The sequence below is a fragment of the Podarcis vaucheri genome, assembly GCF_965113315.1.
Source record: "Podarcis vaucheri genome assembly, chromosome: 1".
Lineage (NCBI taxonomy): Eukaryota > Metazoa > Chordata > Lepidosauria > Squamata > Lacertidae > Podarcis > Podarcis vaucheri.
Genome location: NC_138759.1, coordinates 98,777,994 through 98,798,130, shown reverse-complemented (window position 1 = coordinate 98,798,130; position 20,137 = coordinate 98,777,994). Strand labels below are relative to the sequence as shown.

The following is a 20,137-nucleotide window of genomic DNA, read 5'->3' as shown; positions in this document are numbered from 1 at the left end:
AGATATTATTAACCACGTGTTTACTCTGAACATCTCCAAAAGACCAGCTGTGAAATATCAGAAAACCCATCCTATCTCAGTGAAGTTGGTGACAGATTAATTTCCATAAATAAATCAGAATAGCTTTATCCTCTTGAAACCTAACAGAATATTTAAGGAGAAGATGAGTATGCTAATAAGGGATGGGTAGATAAGGAAACAGGGATTTGAAGAAAACAAAATGATAATTATGCAGTGTGTGAATCCAAGCTCAGGTTCTCTCACTGCACAATGCTCATCCTTTTAGTTCTTCTGCTTTCAGCAAACAATTGGCCCCAGTGACATAATTAAGATTAAACATTCATGTTCCATTCTAGGTTTAAAAGAAAATGTGTGCTAAAGGAAAACAAGAGCAAACAAACATTTTCTATTCCATATTTCTTTATCTGAGTATTGCATCTGAAGAGTCACTTCATACATTTCATTTGAGGCAAATGTGTCTTTTACCACTTTGTGTACATGCTGTAGGGAGTCATTCACAGTGTCCCAATATGATATATGTGGTTGTAAACTCATCTAGGTTGCATGTGTACATTGCACTGTTACATCCATGTAAATGTAAAATGTCTGGCCAAGTGCACACTAAAAATATAATATGTGAATCCACCCGTACCTACCTCTTTTTGCCATTCAAGATTTCGGGGCTGCATTGCAGCACTTTGAAATAGCAATAGGAAGTTAGATCCCTGCAGAACACTTGTTAAAAAAAATCAGGTTAGCCATGGAGTTCCATTCTGGTTTGCAGTCCACATTCATCAAGTATTGCTGAAAATATAGCACATTTATCTTTGTGATGACCAACTGTGACTTCATGGTAGATATCATTGCAGTGATCTTGTTTTGTGATGCTTCTCTCCCCTCCCCCAACTTTCCTTTCCTTTGTTACAGAAGAAAGACAGGTAATCTCTAGGGCAAGGAGGTCTAAAATGCTGAAGTGACTGAGGGATGTAATGTGTGAATCAGAATTTAGCGTAAGACAGCTATACTCAATAGTTAAAAATCATAAAATGCAGAACAATGACTCAGTGGAATTGCCTTCTTGGGTATCATGCATCCCTTCCAACACTGTTGTGGTAGCAAATGTAGATTTTGTCTGGAAAACATTTTAATTATGGTATTTTGTTTTGTTTTTCCTGTTATTGGTTGCATTCTATTCCATTCCAACTAGGAAAATGCTTAGCTTTACTTTGAGGTTTTCTGTTGTGCTAGACCAGGAGTTTTCAGATTCCTAACTTTAAGGAACTTTTTCTCCATCTACTTATCAAGAGACCCTGCATATGTATACAGTGATACCTTGGTTTACGAACTTAATCCATTCTGGAAGTCCGTTCTTAAACCGAAACCGTTCTTAAACGGAGGTGTGCTTTCCCTAATGAGGCCTCCTGCCACTGGTGCCCTTCCACTGTTTGGATTCCGTTCGTAGACGAAGGTAAAGTTTGCAAACCGGGACACTACTTCCGCTTTTGCGGAGTTCGTAAACCAAATAGTTCATAAACAGGGCTGTTCTTAAACCGAGGTAACACTGTAGTTGAGTTTATTCAGGGCATTTTCCACATTTGTCGGACCATAGGTTTGCTCCACTTGAACTGTGAGTACACCCTTGAATATTGTCCATAATCTCCTGCGACTACACATTACAGGGGAAGGTTGGTAATGGAAGACAACCTGTCTTTCACAGACGTTTGTCTGCCATGTTTGATCATCTTACTGAATAACTCTATTGACTTTTCAAGGACATCCACCCCAAGAATTCCAAATCCTGTGCTCTGGGTATTTATTATTAATAAACTATAGAAATTTTCAACAACATTAATTCCCATCTATTAGTATCATAGAATTGTAGAATTGGGACCCTAAGGATCAGTTAGCCCCTGTAATGCAGGAACATCATCATAGCCTCTCACCCCATCTAAAGAATATCTATGTTTTAAATATTTATGCTACCCATTTTGTTGTCTACATATACTCCTTGATCAGCATAAAAAGGTTCTATATATTTACTTAATACTGCATGTAAGATTGTGGTATGTCATTTTTTATTTTTTATTTTGCTATTTATTTTATGTAGGTAGGTTAAGTGCTGGAATTTTCCATTTGTAAGCTTGCTAGAGGATTTGAGAAACTAAACAAATCCCCTTAATGATCCACGTAGTGTTCTAAATTGTCCAAGTGCTGTATCAGTAACAATATTTAACATGGATGGACTTTGCAAGGCCAAACAGCTTAAACATCGAAGCCAGGATCACTTGTTTTCTGGCAGAAGAGTCCACGCATGTGGCACATTCTATTTTGCCAGAGATTGTTCTTAACCTTCTCTTGAAATGTCAGTTCCAGACATTTTGGCGATTCCAGGAAAGAAAATGTTGAAGGTTTTAAAGGCTTGTCAGTCTTAACCATCATGCAGTAAACAGAAAGACAATAAAGGATGTTATGATTCTTGCACAAGTTTTTTTTAAAAAAATAAATAAATAAATCAGAGCATCTTTTGAGAAAAATATTATGCAAGCACAGCAGAAATGCCTAACATTATCTCAGAAAAACTGAGGCTCAACATTTTACAGAGACAGCTGTAAGACAGGTGGTGTGTGTTCGTCCAGTCATTGCAATCTTATAAATCTTGCTTCAATGTATAGATTTCAAAATGAAGTTGTTCATTCACTAATTAGCAGTTAAAGAGTAAAGCTGGTTAATAATAGACATGTCATATTTCATATTAAAAATACACAAACACACAAATCAATTAATTGTACTAATCTTTACTAAGCACATTTTAAGATCTTGCATGTAGTCAGAGCAGTCATATTTGATTTTGATTGAAATTTCATTTTAATTTCTTTCTCTCAATTGATGACCAATGGATAATTCTGACTTCCGCATTTAAGTCAAGTATAATTCACTAGCAGTATCACTCACAATTTTCTTGCAGCAGGATATAGTCTTAAATTATGTATACTCTTAAATCCTTATTCTTAAATCCATATTGTAAAATTTATTACCTCTACAATTTTATTTCAGCACTTCAGTCTTCCTATCAATATGGCTTATAAGTTTCTGATTATGTAAGGTAAAGGGATCCCTGACGATTAGGTCCAGTCATGACCGACTCTGGGGTTGCGGTGCTCATCTCGCTTTATTGGCCTTATATCTACTTGCACTTTGACGTGCTTTCAAACTGCTAGGTTGGCAGGAGCAGGGACCGAGCAACAGGAGCTCACCCCGTTGCAGGGATTCGAACCGCTGACCTTCTGATCGGCAAGTCCTAGGCTCTGTGGTTTAACCCACAGCGCCACCCGCGTCCTTTTTCTGATTATGTATCTTATCCCAATTAGCCTAACTGTACACAGTGGACTGTTCAGGTGTAATGTTAAAATAATGAGTGTCATCTGACAAAGTGACAAATCATGGTAAACAAGAACCCAGAGCTAAAGTAGTTGCTGGTTGTGTATAAGGAGAAGAAGGTGTTTAGTTGCCAGTTGTGGGGCACATAGATGCTGTCTCCCTTATATAGGAATGAGGACTGGACCTAGAGATTTTCTGAGTAGAAATCTGCTCATTGGATGTAGTGGAATGGGACTGGGATTTCTTCATATTCAGGCAGCTCCTGTTCCCAAGAAAGCTGCTCTGGGTGGTTGGAGACCCTCTGGAACAGCAAGGGAAGGAGCACCAGAAGATGGATGACTTGGGAAAAATCAGCTTCCTCTTTCTTCCTGTGGGAGCTTCCACAGGTCCCAACCCTATGTGTTTAGGTTCATATCAGGGTAAGTGTTGTTTCTTGGTAGATACTATGGCAGACCAACATGGCTACCTACCTGTAACTAGAATCTTGGTAGATATGTTATTCTATGATGTGCATTATGAAAACTCAATATTTGGTTCTGCATAGGTTTAAGTAAAACCATCTGTGAGACACAGGAAAGGGGGGAGTTGGTTGCTTCTTTTCTAAATCACTGCTTTTACCTGCTGTTTTGGTCAAAATGCTTGGAAAGCTGTTGATACATTGGGTAGCCTTGGGCCAGTCACTGTCCCTAAAGCTAACCTACATGTTGCACAGAGATAGGGAACCAGTGGTCCTCCACATGTTGTTGAAATTCTACTCCCATCAGCCTCAACTACCCAACTAGCATGGCCAGTAGTCAGGGATGACTGAAATTGTAGTCCAGTAGCTTTGCCTACTCTTAATGCTCCACCTCTATAGATATATTCCTTAACAGCACAGTGTACAAATTTATCAAAGAGTACATATAGAACAAAGATCTATTGGGCTATAGTATAAAACTATCCAAAAAGTAAATTGAGCCATGGGCATCTTGTGCTCCTACTGTAGTTGCAATATAGTGTTTGTTAAATTTAAGCCTTATAGCCTCTGTTCAATTGCTAATAGATGTCACATTTTAATTGATGTGTTTTTACTTGCTGAGTGTTCCAGAAGACACTCTGAGTACTTTTGTCGCCTTTAAAATTCCAGCCTGGGGTGTATGTGATCCAAACTGATTTGTAGTGTCTATAAACAGCTGTCCTGTGATAAAGATGGGAGAGAAGCTCAATCAGATGTGGGTGGGTGGTTGAGTTCTACCTGCTGAAATAAGAAGCAGTAAAAAGGTGACATCTGAGAGTACACCTTGTCACTGGTGCATCAATCCAGGCAGAGGGAAATGAAGGCCAAGTGTTTACCAGGACTTAAACAGGATAATGTTGTTGTCTCTCTCTCTTTGGGGGGGGGGGGGTAAAGCAATCACCTAGTTATGCAGACCTTGAATATTTGAAAAAAAATGAAGAGAACTGGATGCCCTTCTTTAAAATTGTCAAACCTCTTGTTGAAAGCGTTAAATGTCTGTACATCGGAGCACAGAATGTAGGGAATTACAAATAAAAAAGATTAAAGATGTTGAGTACATTTGAAGTACTTGAACAACTTTAATGTACTGAATGGGCCATGCTAAATGAGTCTCTGTGTAAATCAATAATCCTCTCTATAAAGAGACTAATAGTTTAGTATGAATAACAAGGAAATGTACATGGTAACTAGTGTTCTAGAATTCTGTCAGTGTTTTTAAAGTTCACTGTCATAACTCTGTTTGCCTTGACCTTTATCAGTGATACCTTCAAAGATTTTTTAGTTGCTAGTTGAGGTTCAACTTGACACAAGACCTTTTAAACCCTCATTTCCTTTTCCCTTGGTGCTGATGCAGTAGCTAATATACTGCCCGCTCCTTATCTACCACTTTCGCTTCCCTTTTGCTTTTTGTTCCTCTGTAATTATAGGTGTGCCAAGCAGAATTTTCTCTCTGCATGCTTCCCTCCTCTTTCCTCCTGCGGGAAATTTGGGTTGGTTTTTTCTCAGTTTTCATTAGAATATTGAAGCTTTCCATGCGCTAGTTAATGATCTTCCCTAATACAATGTCAGCTTTGCCATTTGCATCTGGTGTGACTTATTCTGCCTTGGTAGTAAGTAAAAGGTCTGGGGACTTCAGTGACAGTGAAATTCTATAGTTGTATCATAATTGCATAAGTGGAGATAACTGAGAAGGATCACAGTTTGTTGTCTCCCCAAGTTGGTGAGGTTCATTCAATATCAACACAAAACCGAGCCTTCAGTGCTATAGGCCCACTCCTGTGTAATGCTCTTCCAGTAGAGATTCAAAACGCACTGTCTGTATTACATCTTACGTGTTTGCTGAAGACTTTCATTTGCTGCCAGGCTTATGTAAACAATTAAGAAAAACATTCCGTAATGGTCAGCTGATGTTTTATCTCTGTATTATGCCTATTGCATGTTAGTAGTTGTAACCACCTTAGATAATATTTATGAAATTGCAGTATATAAATACGTTTATAAATAAATAATCATATAATATCATGAAGAATATTACAAAAAATCATTTGACAGTTCAACTGAGTTCTAAAGAGAAGGTTCAGCAAGATGTTGTTGTTGTTGTTGCTGCTGCTGCTGCTGTCATTATTATTCCTCCTGGATATGCAGGCCTTAGTCCTCTCAGTTCTTTCTCCTTCCATTTCTTTGAACATATGAGTCACCTCTTTAAGTCCTTTAGTTATATCTCTTACGAGGTGGTGAAATAATAACATTGCATCACTCTGACTGTGATTCGCAAGCATCTTTCTATAAAACTGGCTCACATATATTTACTGATAACATTGCATACTTAGCCAAATACTCCATAGTTATTGTCCAGCAAAATCAGGGATCTTGGGTTATGACAGCAGTTTTCAACCTGTGTGTCATGGCACCCTGTGGTGCCTTGAATGATAGTCAGGGGTGCCTCGGGCAACACTGGCTTCTGTCCCTCTTTCCTTCCTATCTTCCCTCTCTCCTCTGATGCCCTCTCGCATCTCTGCCTCTCAAAGGCCTGCACAGCTGTTTGTTGCCAGCAGCCCTGGCTACAAGCTCCCCATGTGAATGGTGCCTCTGGGGCTGCCCAGGGGGTGCTTCCCAGGCCCCTGTGGGGCAGTGTGAGTAGGCACCTCTCTTTGCAGTAGGAGGAGCAGCTCAGAGACCAGGGGCGGCAGCTGCAGCTGTCCAGAGGACTCCCAAGGATAGGGGAGAAGAGAAGATGCTGGGGAAACTCTCCACAAGGGAGAGTGTTCAAAAAGGAGTGAGGGGCTGCTGGCTCTGCAGGCAAGGGGTGGCATTACTGAGCTTCTGAGCCCCACAGGGGTGCTGCAGAAAAAATGTAGTTGGTCAAGGGAGCTGTGAACCCAAAAAGGTTGAAAAGATCTGGATTATGATGCCTACTGACATTAGATCAGTTCAGGCTAGGCAAGCCATGCATAGGCAAGCCAGAGCAGGGTCTTAGAAAGCCGGAATTGATCTTAGGATGCCATCACTAAGCTGAACATATGCAACATATGGTATGTATGAAAGAGTTTAATCCCTTAGTGTTTCATTTTTTTTCAAACCACCAACAGTGCATGTTTGATTCAAAATGTTTTGAATGTGTTTCCTTTTGAATTGATTGTAGTTTGGGGTGGGGGGGAGCCATATCTAATGAAGGTAATTTAAAGTTTCTTAAGATTATCGCGTTGCTGTCAAAAACAAAATTCATACTTAATTTTGTGGTTGGTGAGTCTTTTCCTTTCCCACCCCTATTTCAGAAATACCTGTCAATGTAAGCACACCAGTCTGATATTTTAATATCTTAATAGTCACTGGAGCGATATGTAAATGACTCCTTTAATGGGAATTAGTTACATGGTGTATTTGGCTCACTTGATGCTTTAGCTGTGGGTAATGGATCAATGAAATATAGTTTGCTGTGAGGCTTTAGTTGTAATAGCACAGACACCTATGAATTCTTCCTTCATTAAAGGCCCAACTGAAGTCAAAATGAGAAACCACTAAAACTGGTAAGCAATCTTCTTCCTTCCTTTCCTTTGATTTATGGACATACACCCAACCATATGTTATGTCATGAGAAGCAGTGACTGAAAACCACAATAATCTATCTTTGATGGCTTCTTATTTACTGTACAATGTAAGCTGTGTTATATGGGTCTGAACTAGCTAGGTGGAATTTAACCAAGAGAACAGTGATTGGACAGTAGTCATTGTGGCAGTTTTTAGATACCTAAAATCTGATGTGAAGAAGACATAAAGATAACCACATATTTTGGTTGTGTGATTGAGTTAGAAGCAATGCATTATGTACACATAATACTGCTTTTTTTTCTTTAAAAAATGATTTCCTAATTGTAGATTTGCCTGGTGTAAAGACAAGACCAAACTGGAAATCTTTAATATTAACCCTCAAGTCACTTAGATTATACAGCTTTCAAATTGTGGATGGTATACAACTGGTGTCCCTCCACTGACAAAGCATCCATCAGTGGAATGCAGAAGGGAACAATTTTTGGTGATTCCCCAACACTGCCCCCCCAACCCCCCTGTTCCATAGGCTCTCCAGAACAGATCTGGGCAGAGAACTACTTGGGGAAGAGTATTTTTGTTTTGTTTTAAAACTCCCTTCCTCATTTCACTGATAGATATCTTCCATCTGCAGAGGGACATCAGTCCAAAGTATATTTTCTCCAGACTAATTTCCCCCCTCATTTAATTGTTTCTTTTACCATTGCTCATATGCATAAAGTGCTTGCCTCAGCAGTTTAAAGAAAACAAAATAGGAAAGGAGACTGCCTCCAAGGTACATACTAAGCACCAAACCATAAGACTGTGTTTGTTAGTAGTATAACAACAACAACCATGTAGAATCGTCAAAGATTTTGAAAACTTTCATTTCCTGATGGACTCTTGTGTTGGTAGAAGTAAGGCAGACTGCATTATGCCTTTCCCTCCCAGGTTTCAGGCTGTTGTGCTGTCAGTGACCAGGAAAAAAATGTGGGATATCTAGTCTTATATAACAAACACACATGAAGGAGTTAATGCCATAGAGTAAGCTGTCCTGCCGGGCTTCGCTAGGTCATCCCCCCTCAGTGTGTAAAGAGGCCTCATCTGTTTGCGCCAAGCTCAAACCCCATGGCTCTTACAAGCCTTTCAAGTTCCTATACCAGTAATTTAGGAGCTGTCTCCACTAACTAAGCCCATATTTTAAAGGTCTAAGAACCTATATGTCCTGAAATTGCTTTGCTATATATTTTGTGGTTTTAAATCTTTGCTGGTGTTCTCTCACCAAAGCATACTTGTCCCAAACCTTCATATTGGCATCCAGGAATTCTTCTTTTATACGTATTTTTTTCCATTACCTGTTCACTAGAATCGGACATCTGGAAGCATAGCATGACCAGCCCATGCTTAAGGAAGGCTGTATGAAATCTAGGACTTGGGTGGAAAATATATTGCAAGCCCAAGTTATAGACAAACTAAATGGGCCAAACATTTCTCTTTGTTTTCCTTCTCAGTTGTATAGTTTGCTTGTTTGATTGATTAATACTACACTTGTATCTCAAAGTGGCTTACAAACAAAAGAAGAAAAACACATATACAAAATTTAAAGCATAGATTATAAGAAAATAAGAACAGCATAAAAGCATTCATGGTGCTTCTATCATGCTATGTCTCCGTATACATTTCTGCGGCTTTGGCACAAGAGCTGAGCTGAATCTATAGTGCTTGGTGTCTAGGATTTAGGTGTACAAAAGGGAAACACTTGCTTATTTTGTAATCTGAAGTGATGCTCAGCAAACAACAACTCTTATCACTTGCTTAAAATGTAAATATTGCTGAAAACTCCGAGACGTTAAAAAAATTAGTAAAGGTAAAGGCACCCCTGCCCGTACGGGCCAGTCGTGTCCGACTCTAGGGTTGTGCGCCCATCTCACTTAGGAGGCCGGGGGCCAGCGCTGTCCGGAGACACTTCCAGGTCACGTGGCCAGCGTGACGAAGCTGCTCTGGCGAACCGGCACCAGCGCAGCACATGGAAACGCCATTTACCTTCCCGCTAGAAAGCGGTACCTATTTATCTACTTGCACTTTAGGGGTGCTTTTGAACTCCTAGGTGGGCAGGAGCTGGGACCGCAGACGGGAGCTCACCCCGCTGCGGGGATTTGAACCGCCGACCATGCGATCGGCAAGCCCTAGGTGCTGAGGTTTACCCATAGTGCCACCCGCGTCCCATTAAATCTCATTAATCTCAGCCTATTGTGAGATAACTGATGCCATGAAGAAATTTTACATACATGTTTCCCCTACATAATTATGCAAACTTTCTTCTCATCATGCTCATCTTAAGCTGTTGAGATACTCTTTCAATACATTTATAGACACGGGACAGTACATGAGGTAAGCATAATCTAGGCACAAGCATGTAGAATAATGGATTTCCAAGAGATGAAGAAAGGTATGAAGCATACATGCTAAGAGTGACATAAAATCCTATTTTTTTAGGCAAAGGTGCAAAACAGAAAATAGACCTTATATTTTACAGTTTTATTTTATTTTCACTTCCAATGCTCTGCTACATTATTGGTGATTTAATGTATTTAGCCATTGCTTTTTCATCCTTAGGGGGCTGGCAGGAGGGTCTTAAATGAAGTCATTGAAGCGTTGCCTTCCTATTTCAGTCCCTATTACAAAATGTCAAATAAATGGATATGATTTGCTCAGCAATCACGGGAAGGATAGGCATCAAACTTGCATAAATTCCAGTTGATATTTAAAACCTCTAGGATCAGAATCCTTATGGATATCTCTCTAACTTGTCCTATCAAATGATTATACTATTAGTTGTAAGACTCTCATATCCTTATTTCTTAATTTTGTATTTGGGGAACATGGGCTAAGCAAAGAATATGCAAGCAAGCACCACTTTCTTGTTTCTCTGATCAGGGAGTACAAATCAGCAAAAAAATGTGTAAATATCTAAATCACTGCATTAGCAAAATGGAGAAGAGTCTCCAGCTGTGTAAATCAAATCCATTTTCAGACTTAAAAGTTCAACGTTCAGATATATCAAGTTTGCTTTTTAACATGTTCTCTTACAAACATATTGATAGAGGTGGTCTGGTTGACACTGTGTCCCTGGACTTTCAAAAGCCAGAGTACCTCACCAAATATTCCTAAGTAAGCTTTAGCAGTCAAGGAATAAGATGAGAAATCCTCTTGTGGATCAGGAATTGGTTAAGCAGCGGGAAGCAGACAGTAGGAATAAATGGATTGTTCTTTGAATGGGGAGATGTAGAAAGTGGAGTCTCCCAAGGATTGGTATTGGGATCTATGAAGTTAGGGGTGAACTGCAAGGTGGTCAGGTTTGCTGATGGTACTAAACAGTTAAGGATCTTTAAAATAAAATGAGATCATGAGAACTCCAAAAGGACCTCTACATACTGAGTGAATGGCAAATGCAATTCAGTGTAAACAAGTGTAAAATGATACATGTAAGGGCAAAAATGTATATCTTAATTTCACATGTACAAGTGGCATAGCTTTCTGTCTGCTGCAAAGTGGGGTGGCATCCCACACCAATCCCTCCCACTCTGAGTTCTGCTGTCACTTCTTTTCTTCATCTCCTTTCCGGCTGTGCCTACTCCCCTGAATCCATTGCCCTGGAATACAGTTGCAACATTCACCTCTACAATTAATTTGGCCCTGAGTAGGCTCAGTGTGTGCTGGCTATACACTAATATGGAGGTGATTATTCCAGAGCATATGATGAAGATTTTCTCTCTCCTCTTATACAACAATTTGGTTGTATCACACAAGTATGGTAGCTTTTGGAATGCTACCTCACTCTGTAGCTCTCATCATTTAATCAAAGTAGATATGGTACAAAGAAGTGATGTATGGGTGTTGGTGTGAGGGAAGTGACCCCTTTTTAAAGATGAATGTCAGCTTGCCTCTTTGGGAACGGGCAGTGTTTCAGAGAAAACTTGGGGGGGAAAGCTCAAGCTGTGCATCTGGTCCTCTTACTTGCATGCCAATTAATTATTTGGATCACAGCCTTAATGTGTAAGCACAAGCCTAGCGTAACTTGATTTCATTACCAATAACAAAAAAGCCCCCAACACTTTTCATAGATTGTCAGAACATTAAAAGAGAAGCAAGCAATGTAAACTATGTAATGGTTGTAATTATGTGTGGTATTGATTGCGGTGTCATGGTTACGTGATGTGAAGGTTATGCATAGAGCGCCAGGTATCATGCCTGAATTCCCAAGGCTAGCATTTGTTTTTGCTTGAACATTTATTTTATTTTGTTCCCGCCTCTGGAGGAATTAATATTTAGACTCACTGCTGCCTAGATGGCTTAGAACTTTTATTTGGTCCTAATACATTTGAAAGGGATTCCATATCCCAAAAGACTTCTCCCAAGAAACAAGCAAATATTTTACAGGAGTGAAACAAGGCTTTATATCTTGCAGAAATAAAATAATGAATAGTTTAAATTTATGATTTTGTTGGTTGGTTTTTGAATTTCCTTAACTCCAAAGAACATCAGTGTGAAATATGACGACATAAGAACAAAATACATCAACCATCATTAAAAAAACACACCAAACTGAACATTTAATTAACAAGATAGTGTGATGTGCAGCCCTGCTAGGGATAAGAGTCCCAAAAATGAAATGCAAATGCATGGGAAAATGAGTGTCTTCAGTTGAATCTGAGAACCAAAAATATGGAAGACAGACATAACTAAGGGGAGATTATTTCAAAGTCAAGAACCCACCACAGAGAAGGCCCTTTATGCATCCCCTCTCCATGAATCGTGGTAGGGATTGCAAGCAGAGCCCCACTCACCCCCCCCCCCCGATATTAAGGATTGCAGTGACTGGTATTAGAAGATGCACTGCTGCATTTTATCAGGACCAGAGCAATTTAGGGCTTTGTAAACTGCTATGAGCACCTTGAATTGGGCCTGGTAGCACATAGGCAACCAGGACACAGCATCTAGCATTGGTGTTACACTATCCCATCTCACTACTCAGCTACTTAATCTGGCAGCAGTATTCTGCACCTGACCATGTTCCAGGACATCTTCCAGACCATGTTCAAGGACATCTTCATGTAGAGCATGTTGCAGTCCCACAGCCATGAGATATCCAGAACATGGGTTATTGATAACAGACTGTCTTGGTCCAGGACAGCTATAGTTGACAAACCAGCACTCCTTGCCTACTCAAATAGTTCCTCTTATAGCTCCCATCACGTGGGTGGCGCTGTGGGTTAAACCACAGAGCCTAGGACTTGCCGATCAGAAGGTTGGCGGTTTGAATCCCCGCGACGGAGTGAGCTCCTGTTGCTCGGTCCCTGCTCCTGCCAACCTAGCAGTTCGAAAGCACGTCAAAGTGCAAGTAGATAAATAGGTACCACTCCGGCAGGAAGGTAAACGGCGTTTCCATGCGCTGCTCTGGTTCACCCGGAAGCTGTACGCTGACTCCCTCGGCCAATAAAGCGAGATGAGCACCGCAACCCCAGAGTCAGTCACGACTGGATCTAATGGTCAGGGGCCCATAGCTCCCATTGTTCAGTTGTGTTGATTAGTGGTGACATTTCTTTTTAGAGTGGTAGATCAAAAACAATCTGATCTAATCTAGAAAATTAAAATAGGTTAATATTCTAATCCGAAGGCAGTCACTAGCCATGGCATAAGGAACTTCTACTTGTAAAGATGACTGTAATTCAATGTGGAAGTGAAAGTTTGACATCACAATGGCTTGTATTGTTTTCATAACATTAAAGGCTATATTTGCTGTTTGTCTATAATTCCTCCCTTCCCTACCCACGCTAAGGTGTGAGATGGAGCCCAGAGTGCAGCAGAGGGGAGGTGCTGCTATGTTTGCCAGCCAACATGAGATGGTCAAGGTCTTAGTACATTATAGTTAGCCTGTGCAATCTAGAGACTTCATGCTGATGTCACTAAAAGGGTTGACATTAGATGCCCCTATTCTATCTGTGCATGATCAAAGATTTGGGAACTGTGCAGGCAGTCACAGATTACTCTTTAGGTCAAGTGCCAGTCTCAGATAATGAGATTTCAAGCTCTATTTCTGGATTCACTGATAAGCTCCCACATTGCACAATTTGTATATTATACCATCCATGTGTTAAAGTTCTGCTGCTTTCAATGTGACTTTATTTAGTTGGAAAGGAGAGTTTTCAAACTGGCTAGATTGTGCCCTGCATTTTTACCAACTCTTCCAATCTTACAGCAGTGAACTCCATTTATATATATTTATGATAATTGGAGATGAGTTATATACTGTCCACCTATTACACTGGACAAAGTAGGCTTGAGCCATTGCACCCAGTGTGAGAGAAAAGTGTGTGCTGCATTTCTAGATTTTATGATATCAGAAAGAAAAACCACTCCTAAAATATGGCTGTGCTATCCATCAATGCTGCAATGTTCAGATGATAAAAAGAAATTGCATTTTATTATTGTATCTCTAAATCTCTTAATATTAAGCTAAGCTTTGTGGTTTGGAAAGGGAAGAGAATGCCCCTGACTCATGATTTTCAAGCATTCGAGCTTGGCAAGCTTGAATAAAAGAAAATTGATGTGCAAAATATCCACTGCAGTGTTTATACTAAAGGCTGTTTTCTGCATGTGCCAAGAATAGATTACAGAGATGTGTAGAATAGCAATGTCTGTCGTTCTCTAAATTGTAATGTATTTTGTGGTAATTTCATAAAGCTAATAGAATTTCTGTTATTTGTAACAGCAAATGAGAGCACATAGATTTAGTTTATTGTTTATTTATTTATCTGCACCCCCCCCACCCTGAGTTTATTTTGGATCCTGAGGAGGTGTATAGGGTAAATGTATTGATTGGGTTGTCATGTTTCACACCATGCCCACTGATTAATTTGCATTACTTTTCTGTCTTGCAGGCAGAGAATTCCGCACTGGCTATGGAAAATGAAAATCAGAGAGAACAGTATGAACGTTGCCTTGATGAAGTAAGGTGGATCAGTGTTTTGTCACTTTTCCAATAAGCAACCCTTCCCTTTCTTATTGGGTTACATTTTTATTTGTTAATCAGTTTATAATAAAATAATTCCGAATATACTAATTATGAACAATTTTTTTTAGTTTTGTTTAGGATTCTAGATTTCCCTTGGTACATACACAGGATTAAAAAATAAATAAATTCAGAAGTAGAAGCAGTGGAATTAGCTCCCTTTGAGACAAAAGAGTTTTTTGGGGGTTTTTTAAAGGTCTAAAGTTAAATACTGTTATTAGCTTCACCTAGAAATCCTGGATGGAATGATAGATTTGATTCCCATGTAGTGTGGTCCCGTGGTGCTTCTGTTCTTTTACTGAGAGGATCTACCCGAGGAAGTTTGTCTTTAATATGGGTTGGTTAATTTAAATCCATAATGCAACACTGAAAAGTCATTGGATCTTTGCATTTATCTTCAAGACCCATGCTCACTTTGAACAAACCAACTCTGTGATGCCATTGACTTACATTTTTAGAAGTACAGCAATAGATTATGGTAATAGTAATTATCCTTTTTACCCATGAAATATTCTGCATCCCAAATGAAAAAGGATTTTCCAAACCATTTTCTTCTTTTGTTGGCCTTAATTAGGCATGAACAATCTAAGGCATTCCAGACAACTTGGAGATTTTACATCCCAGAATAATATCAACTTGGATTGTGACCCATGTCTAGTTCTATTTCCTCCCCCCCTCCCAAAATCACCTAAGCTCAGTCTGCAAGTTTGTATTTCCCAGATCAGCTGGGAAACTGTTGATACTGAAAGTTATTGAGTCTCTGTCTCACAAGACCCTGCTTAACCACCTGAGTTTAAGACATTGCGTGGACAGGCGGAGTCCCCAGATCCTGCACGGTCCCCCCGTCATGTGGAATAATGACTCAAGACAACGTGCTATGGGATTAAATTGGCCACAACTTTATTAAATTTCAAATGTGGGTAGACCTTGGCTCAGGCATTGGGCGTTCTCCCTCCCTGGTCCCCAGCCGGGGACCTAGGGAGCATCAGGGTTATCCAGTGTGTGTGTGGGGGGATGGGCCAGCTCTGGAGAACATATGTTCAAGCAGAGATGGCCGCCCCCGTAACGCCGCCGCCGCAGGAGAGAGCAATGACGACCTTTCGGTGTACGGCCAAAGCCTCCCTTCAGAAAACCCCTTTAACGGGGAACCCTGGTATCGCCGCTGCAAGAGGAAGATGGACAAAAGGATTCCGCCCAAGGCCTGATACCGCCAAAGTTGTGACGTTTTGCTACGGGAAAGGCGAAACCTGCCAATGCAGGGGAATTTCTTTCCGGCCCTTTAACAGCGACCTTAGCGTAGCAGTGCCCGCATACCTGTGAAGAAAAGTTAACCTGCAAAACCTGTGAAGAAAAGTTAACCTGCAAAATAAGACATTAACTGAGGGTGGGTAGGGTGGGAGAAGCTCTGGAGCCAAGTGAGGATTCCTAGGTAAGATCCTCCCTCTATTGTGTGGGCAGGTAATCCCTCCCCTACCTGGCCTGGTCTCCTTGGCAACGCTTCCCCCAGGTGGGATTGGACAACTGACTGAGGTAGGCGGAGACCTCCAGGTATCACACCTTAGGGAAGGCAAAGCCAAGCCTATGTTGTTGGGGCCGCTCCAGATCTAGGGGCTGCACGCGCCCACGCAAAGGGCGCCCCCCGTTTTAAGCGGGGAGCGGTCATTCTCATCCTGTTCTTCTAAGAGCAAATCTTGAAAACTGAAATAGAGATTGTAGGGATTCTCCCCCCATTTTTTACAATATTTGTCAGAAGTAGCTTTGAAGAATATGTTTAGACATTCATTTTCTTGGGAACTTCCTATGTCAAAGGTTATAAAACTAGGTCCAGCTATAACCATTTCCCCCAGCTGGGAGACTTTCCACACTATCCCTTCCACCAAGAAACCTACTACTGTAAAGTGGCGTAGCGTGGGTGTGCAGGGGGGGGCCGGGCGCAACATCTGGGGGGGGCACGCTCGCACTCGCAGCTCTCTGCCCCCTGCTAAAATCCATGGGTTAGGGGGCGCAAATTACTTGCTGACAACCCACGCTACGCCACTGCTACTGTACCATTAAGTACCGCATATAGGTTGAGGGTACTTGCTGTTTTGGAGCAAGTTTCTACAGAAACTTTTCAGCTAGGATATAGACCTATTTAATAAACTGTTGCTTCTGATTATATGGATTTGGGGGTTTATCAAGCAGGGAAAAATATAGCCACAACTACAAAATTCAATTCTTTTGCTCACACAAGAATTATATTCTATGTAGTTTGAGGTGAAAGTGTTCCCAGCACTATGCTACTGCATACCTAGAAGTGACACACAAATCTTCTGATCTCATGTGGGCATGCACAAGCGAGCTGTTTTATTTTTTCCAGTGGCTGTGGCAGAAAACTTTAAGGCTTCTGATCAGCCCATATTGATGCCAGGTTTATGGTATGAATTTTGGAATAGGTTTATGGGCAGATTAATAGCACAAGGGTTTGCTGCTGGGCAGACAACATACATTGGAGAGTTGAGCAGTTGTAGGTGATCACAAAAGTGGCACTTCCCATCTCAATAATATCAGCTGTATAAACTTTAATTTGATTTGGTGGCATGGGAATTACTCAGCTGTTTCAGACTTTGTGTATAGGCACAAAACCTCATCAAATAAACTGATAGACAGAGCTGAGGTGCAAAATTGCTGGATTCAGGCCCTCATTATTATTTAAAAATCTTAATGTCCCTTTTGTGCATATGCTTTCTTCTCTGTTTATTATAAACCTAACCTTCATAACTGCATTACAAATTCTTGCCCTGAAATACAATTTAATATTCTGTGAGTGTATCTACCCATAAAATTCAGTCGTTGTAAAGGGTGGGGTGGGGAGAATCAGAATGTGAGACAATTACAGTCGCTTATAAATTCTGATAGTAATCCTAACAAACAATTGTTTTGAAATTAGTTGTCTATCTCTGCTATTTCCTCTAAAGTAGATAGATCAATCATTTGGATTGAACTTGAAAGTAAATAGCACTGCAATGCATTATATAAGGATGAGCTTCATTTATTTAAAATTCAATACATATATCTATACATTCTAAACCCATCTCCTTGTCTCTAGGAAACCTAATGCAAGAAACAGGATTACCTTCTTCTACCTCAGGGGCCTGAGGTTTAAATGCTTAATCCTAGTTTCCTATTCTGGAAACTGATTGTCAGTTTTTTGTCAAGAAGTGGTATAATATTTATTCATGTTATTATGCCAGTAAAGATTTATGTCAGACTCAGCTGCATTCTATCAGGGCAATGTGATACACCACACTATAACATCTTAAAATTACTATACTAGCATTTGCAGTTAGCCAGACAAAATATAAAGATCCCACCACTGTTTAACTTGTATTTGAAAGCAACTAAAAGCTGTCATTAACATGCCATGCAAATAAGATAATAAAAGCTTATTCTTATTCTTCGTCATTCGAAAACATGACCAGGTCACTGGAAATATATCCCTGATTATTTTAGCTCTGTTGCTATTCTTTCTTAGATTGGCCAGAAATCCTCCAAATCGGTTATGGTGTGTTTCTTTAAATTAAGATGATGGGGAAACTACTTCAGCTTTTCCAAGTATAAAGATCTTGGATTCTGCATGATGGTAAAGGGATTATTGTTATTCTACCCCATTCATTTCAGTAAGAAGGAAATGCATTGTCAATGGAGTAGGGGGGAGCCATGATCAATTAACATGTTGTTGATGGACTGAAATCAGCAATGGCATGAATACTAATTGTATTTGCTATATTTATTTCCATTCTGGGCATGGGACGAAAAAGCGAACATCAGCAATTTCCTTTTCCTGTTTCCACTTTCATCAGAATTCTCCAACATCCCTTGCCACTAGGTTGCCTTACCTTCAGCTACGCAGATCAGAAGTGCTTGCACTGCTCCCTCTTCTGCTTATGCCACTCGGCACAGCTCTCAATGACTATGCAGGCAGAACTGCTGCAAATGACTTGGACACAGTCTGAAGAACCTTGTAGGGTTTTGAACATAGCTGTTTGTGTGTTTGTTTGCTTGCTTGCTTTCCTGCTTGCTTGCTTGCTTGCTTATTTATTTATTTATTTATTTATTTTACTAATAAGTGGCTTCATGTCATTTCGTAAAGAAATTGATGGGTTTGTTCAATTTTTCAGGTACACCAAACAATGTTACAACTAAAAATACATGCTAGAAGGAATGCTGTTGGATGTCAGTTATTAAAGCCTATAGGGCAACACACATGGATTTCAGAGATGCAATATATTTACTGCTGTGGGTTATTATGGCTGCAGTATTAGTCTGTGTCTTGTATTAAATCATGTACAGGACTATTTTATGTGATGGTTTATTCCCTAGTTGCCTTAGGTGAGAGACCAGTTCTGGAAAGGGAGAAGTGATAATGGGTCATGTTATAAGTGTATGAATCAAATCAAACTCTTGGATCATACAGGAGCAGAATTACGTAGGTTGAAATTTCTGCTCATGCTTCAGTTCATATGAGTAGGTTACATTTTTTTTTCAGTGAAGTTGTTGAGAAGAAAGTGGAATTTTGTTTTTAACTGCTAGGTATGCTTGTTTTCAAATGAACAAGCTTCAGATATAATAGGGCTCTGCTTTGACAACATAAGGTTTTTTAGTGTGTACAAAAATAGGTCATTTTTTGAACAAAATAAGGTATTAGATAATTACTGGTAAATGTGTGATACAAATGTTAATATCTGGTGGTTTTTTTAAAAAAAAATCTAGTTGTATACACAATTCTACTAATCGATGTTTTGTAATCTGATGCAAATAAATATAAAGTGTGGTGTGAGTGCCATCCAAGCACATTTGATGACTGTAGGCATTTTAATTTTTAGTGGCACTTAACAGTATCTTGCTGTCATGACAGATGTTCTGTTTTGTCAATATTGAATCAAGAAACAATTAGACCTCATGAAAACATCCAGGGCCCGGCCTTCTGCTTGAACAAAATTGATGATATCTCTTTCAAAATCAGTTGAATGGTACTGGTTTTTTCCAGTCCTGTGACTTACACTACTCGAGAATTTGGGACAAAATGAGGTTTTCAAGGGAAGTGGTAGAATCTGAAACTCTATTGAAGATAAGAGAAGTTTTTTTAAAAAAAACCTCCAGGTGTGCCTAAAGTGTACGAACGCAGGAAGCTGCTTTTCACCCAATCAGACCATTGATCCATCTGGTTCTGCACTGTCTATAGGTAAAGATAAAAGGTAAAGGGACAGTAGTGGAAGAAGGGATGCAGCATGGGACGTGTGTGGCGCGTGGCCTGTAGGGCGCCCTAGCCGCCACCTCCATCCCAGTCGTGGTCGTCCTCCAGAAAGGGAGACAGCTGGCCCCTGCCCAGTGGGTGGCTTGCCCTACCCCCATGGACAGCTAGCACCGCCCTATGGTGGCTAGCACCTCCCCCGTGCTACTCCGCTGCCCCTGGATGGTTAAGTCCAGTCAAAGGGGACTATGCGGTGCGGCACTCATCTCACTTCAGGCTGAGGGAACCGGCGTTTGTCCACAGACTGCTGTCCAGGTCATGTGGCCAGCATGACTAAACCGCTTACGGTGCAACAGGACACCGTGATGGAAGCCGTAGTGCACAGAAATGCAGTTTACCTTCCTGTCACAGCGGTACCAGTTTACCTACTTCC

The 20,137-nt window shown here is 40.3% G+C and overlaps 1 protein-coding gene across 11 annotated transcripts in view; it reads left to right on the top strand.

Moving 5' to 3' along the window:
- The window catches only part of NCKAP5 (NCK associated protein 5), a 621,685-nt gene that overhangs the window by 461,218 nt on the left and 140,330 nt on the right, over window positions 1-20,137 (top strand). For all 11 annotated transcript variants that reach the window (XM_082197111.1, XM_082197112.1, XM_082197110.1 and 8 more), the window contains one exon: window positions 14,341-14,409. In XM_082197111.1, the coding sequence (XP_082053237.1) occupies window positions 14,341-14,409 (69 nt within the window). The remainder of the gene's footprint in view (window positions 1-14,340; window positions 14,410-20,137) is intronic.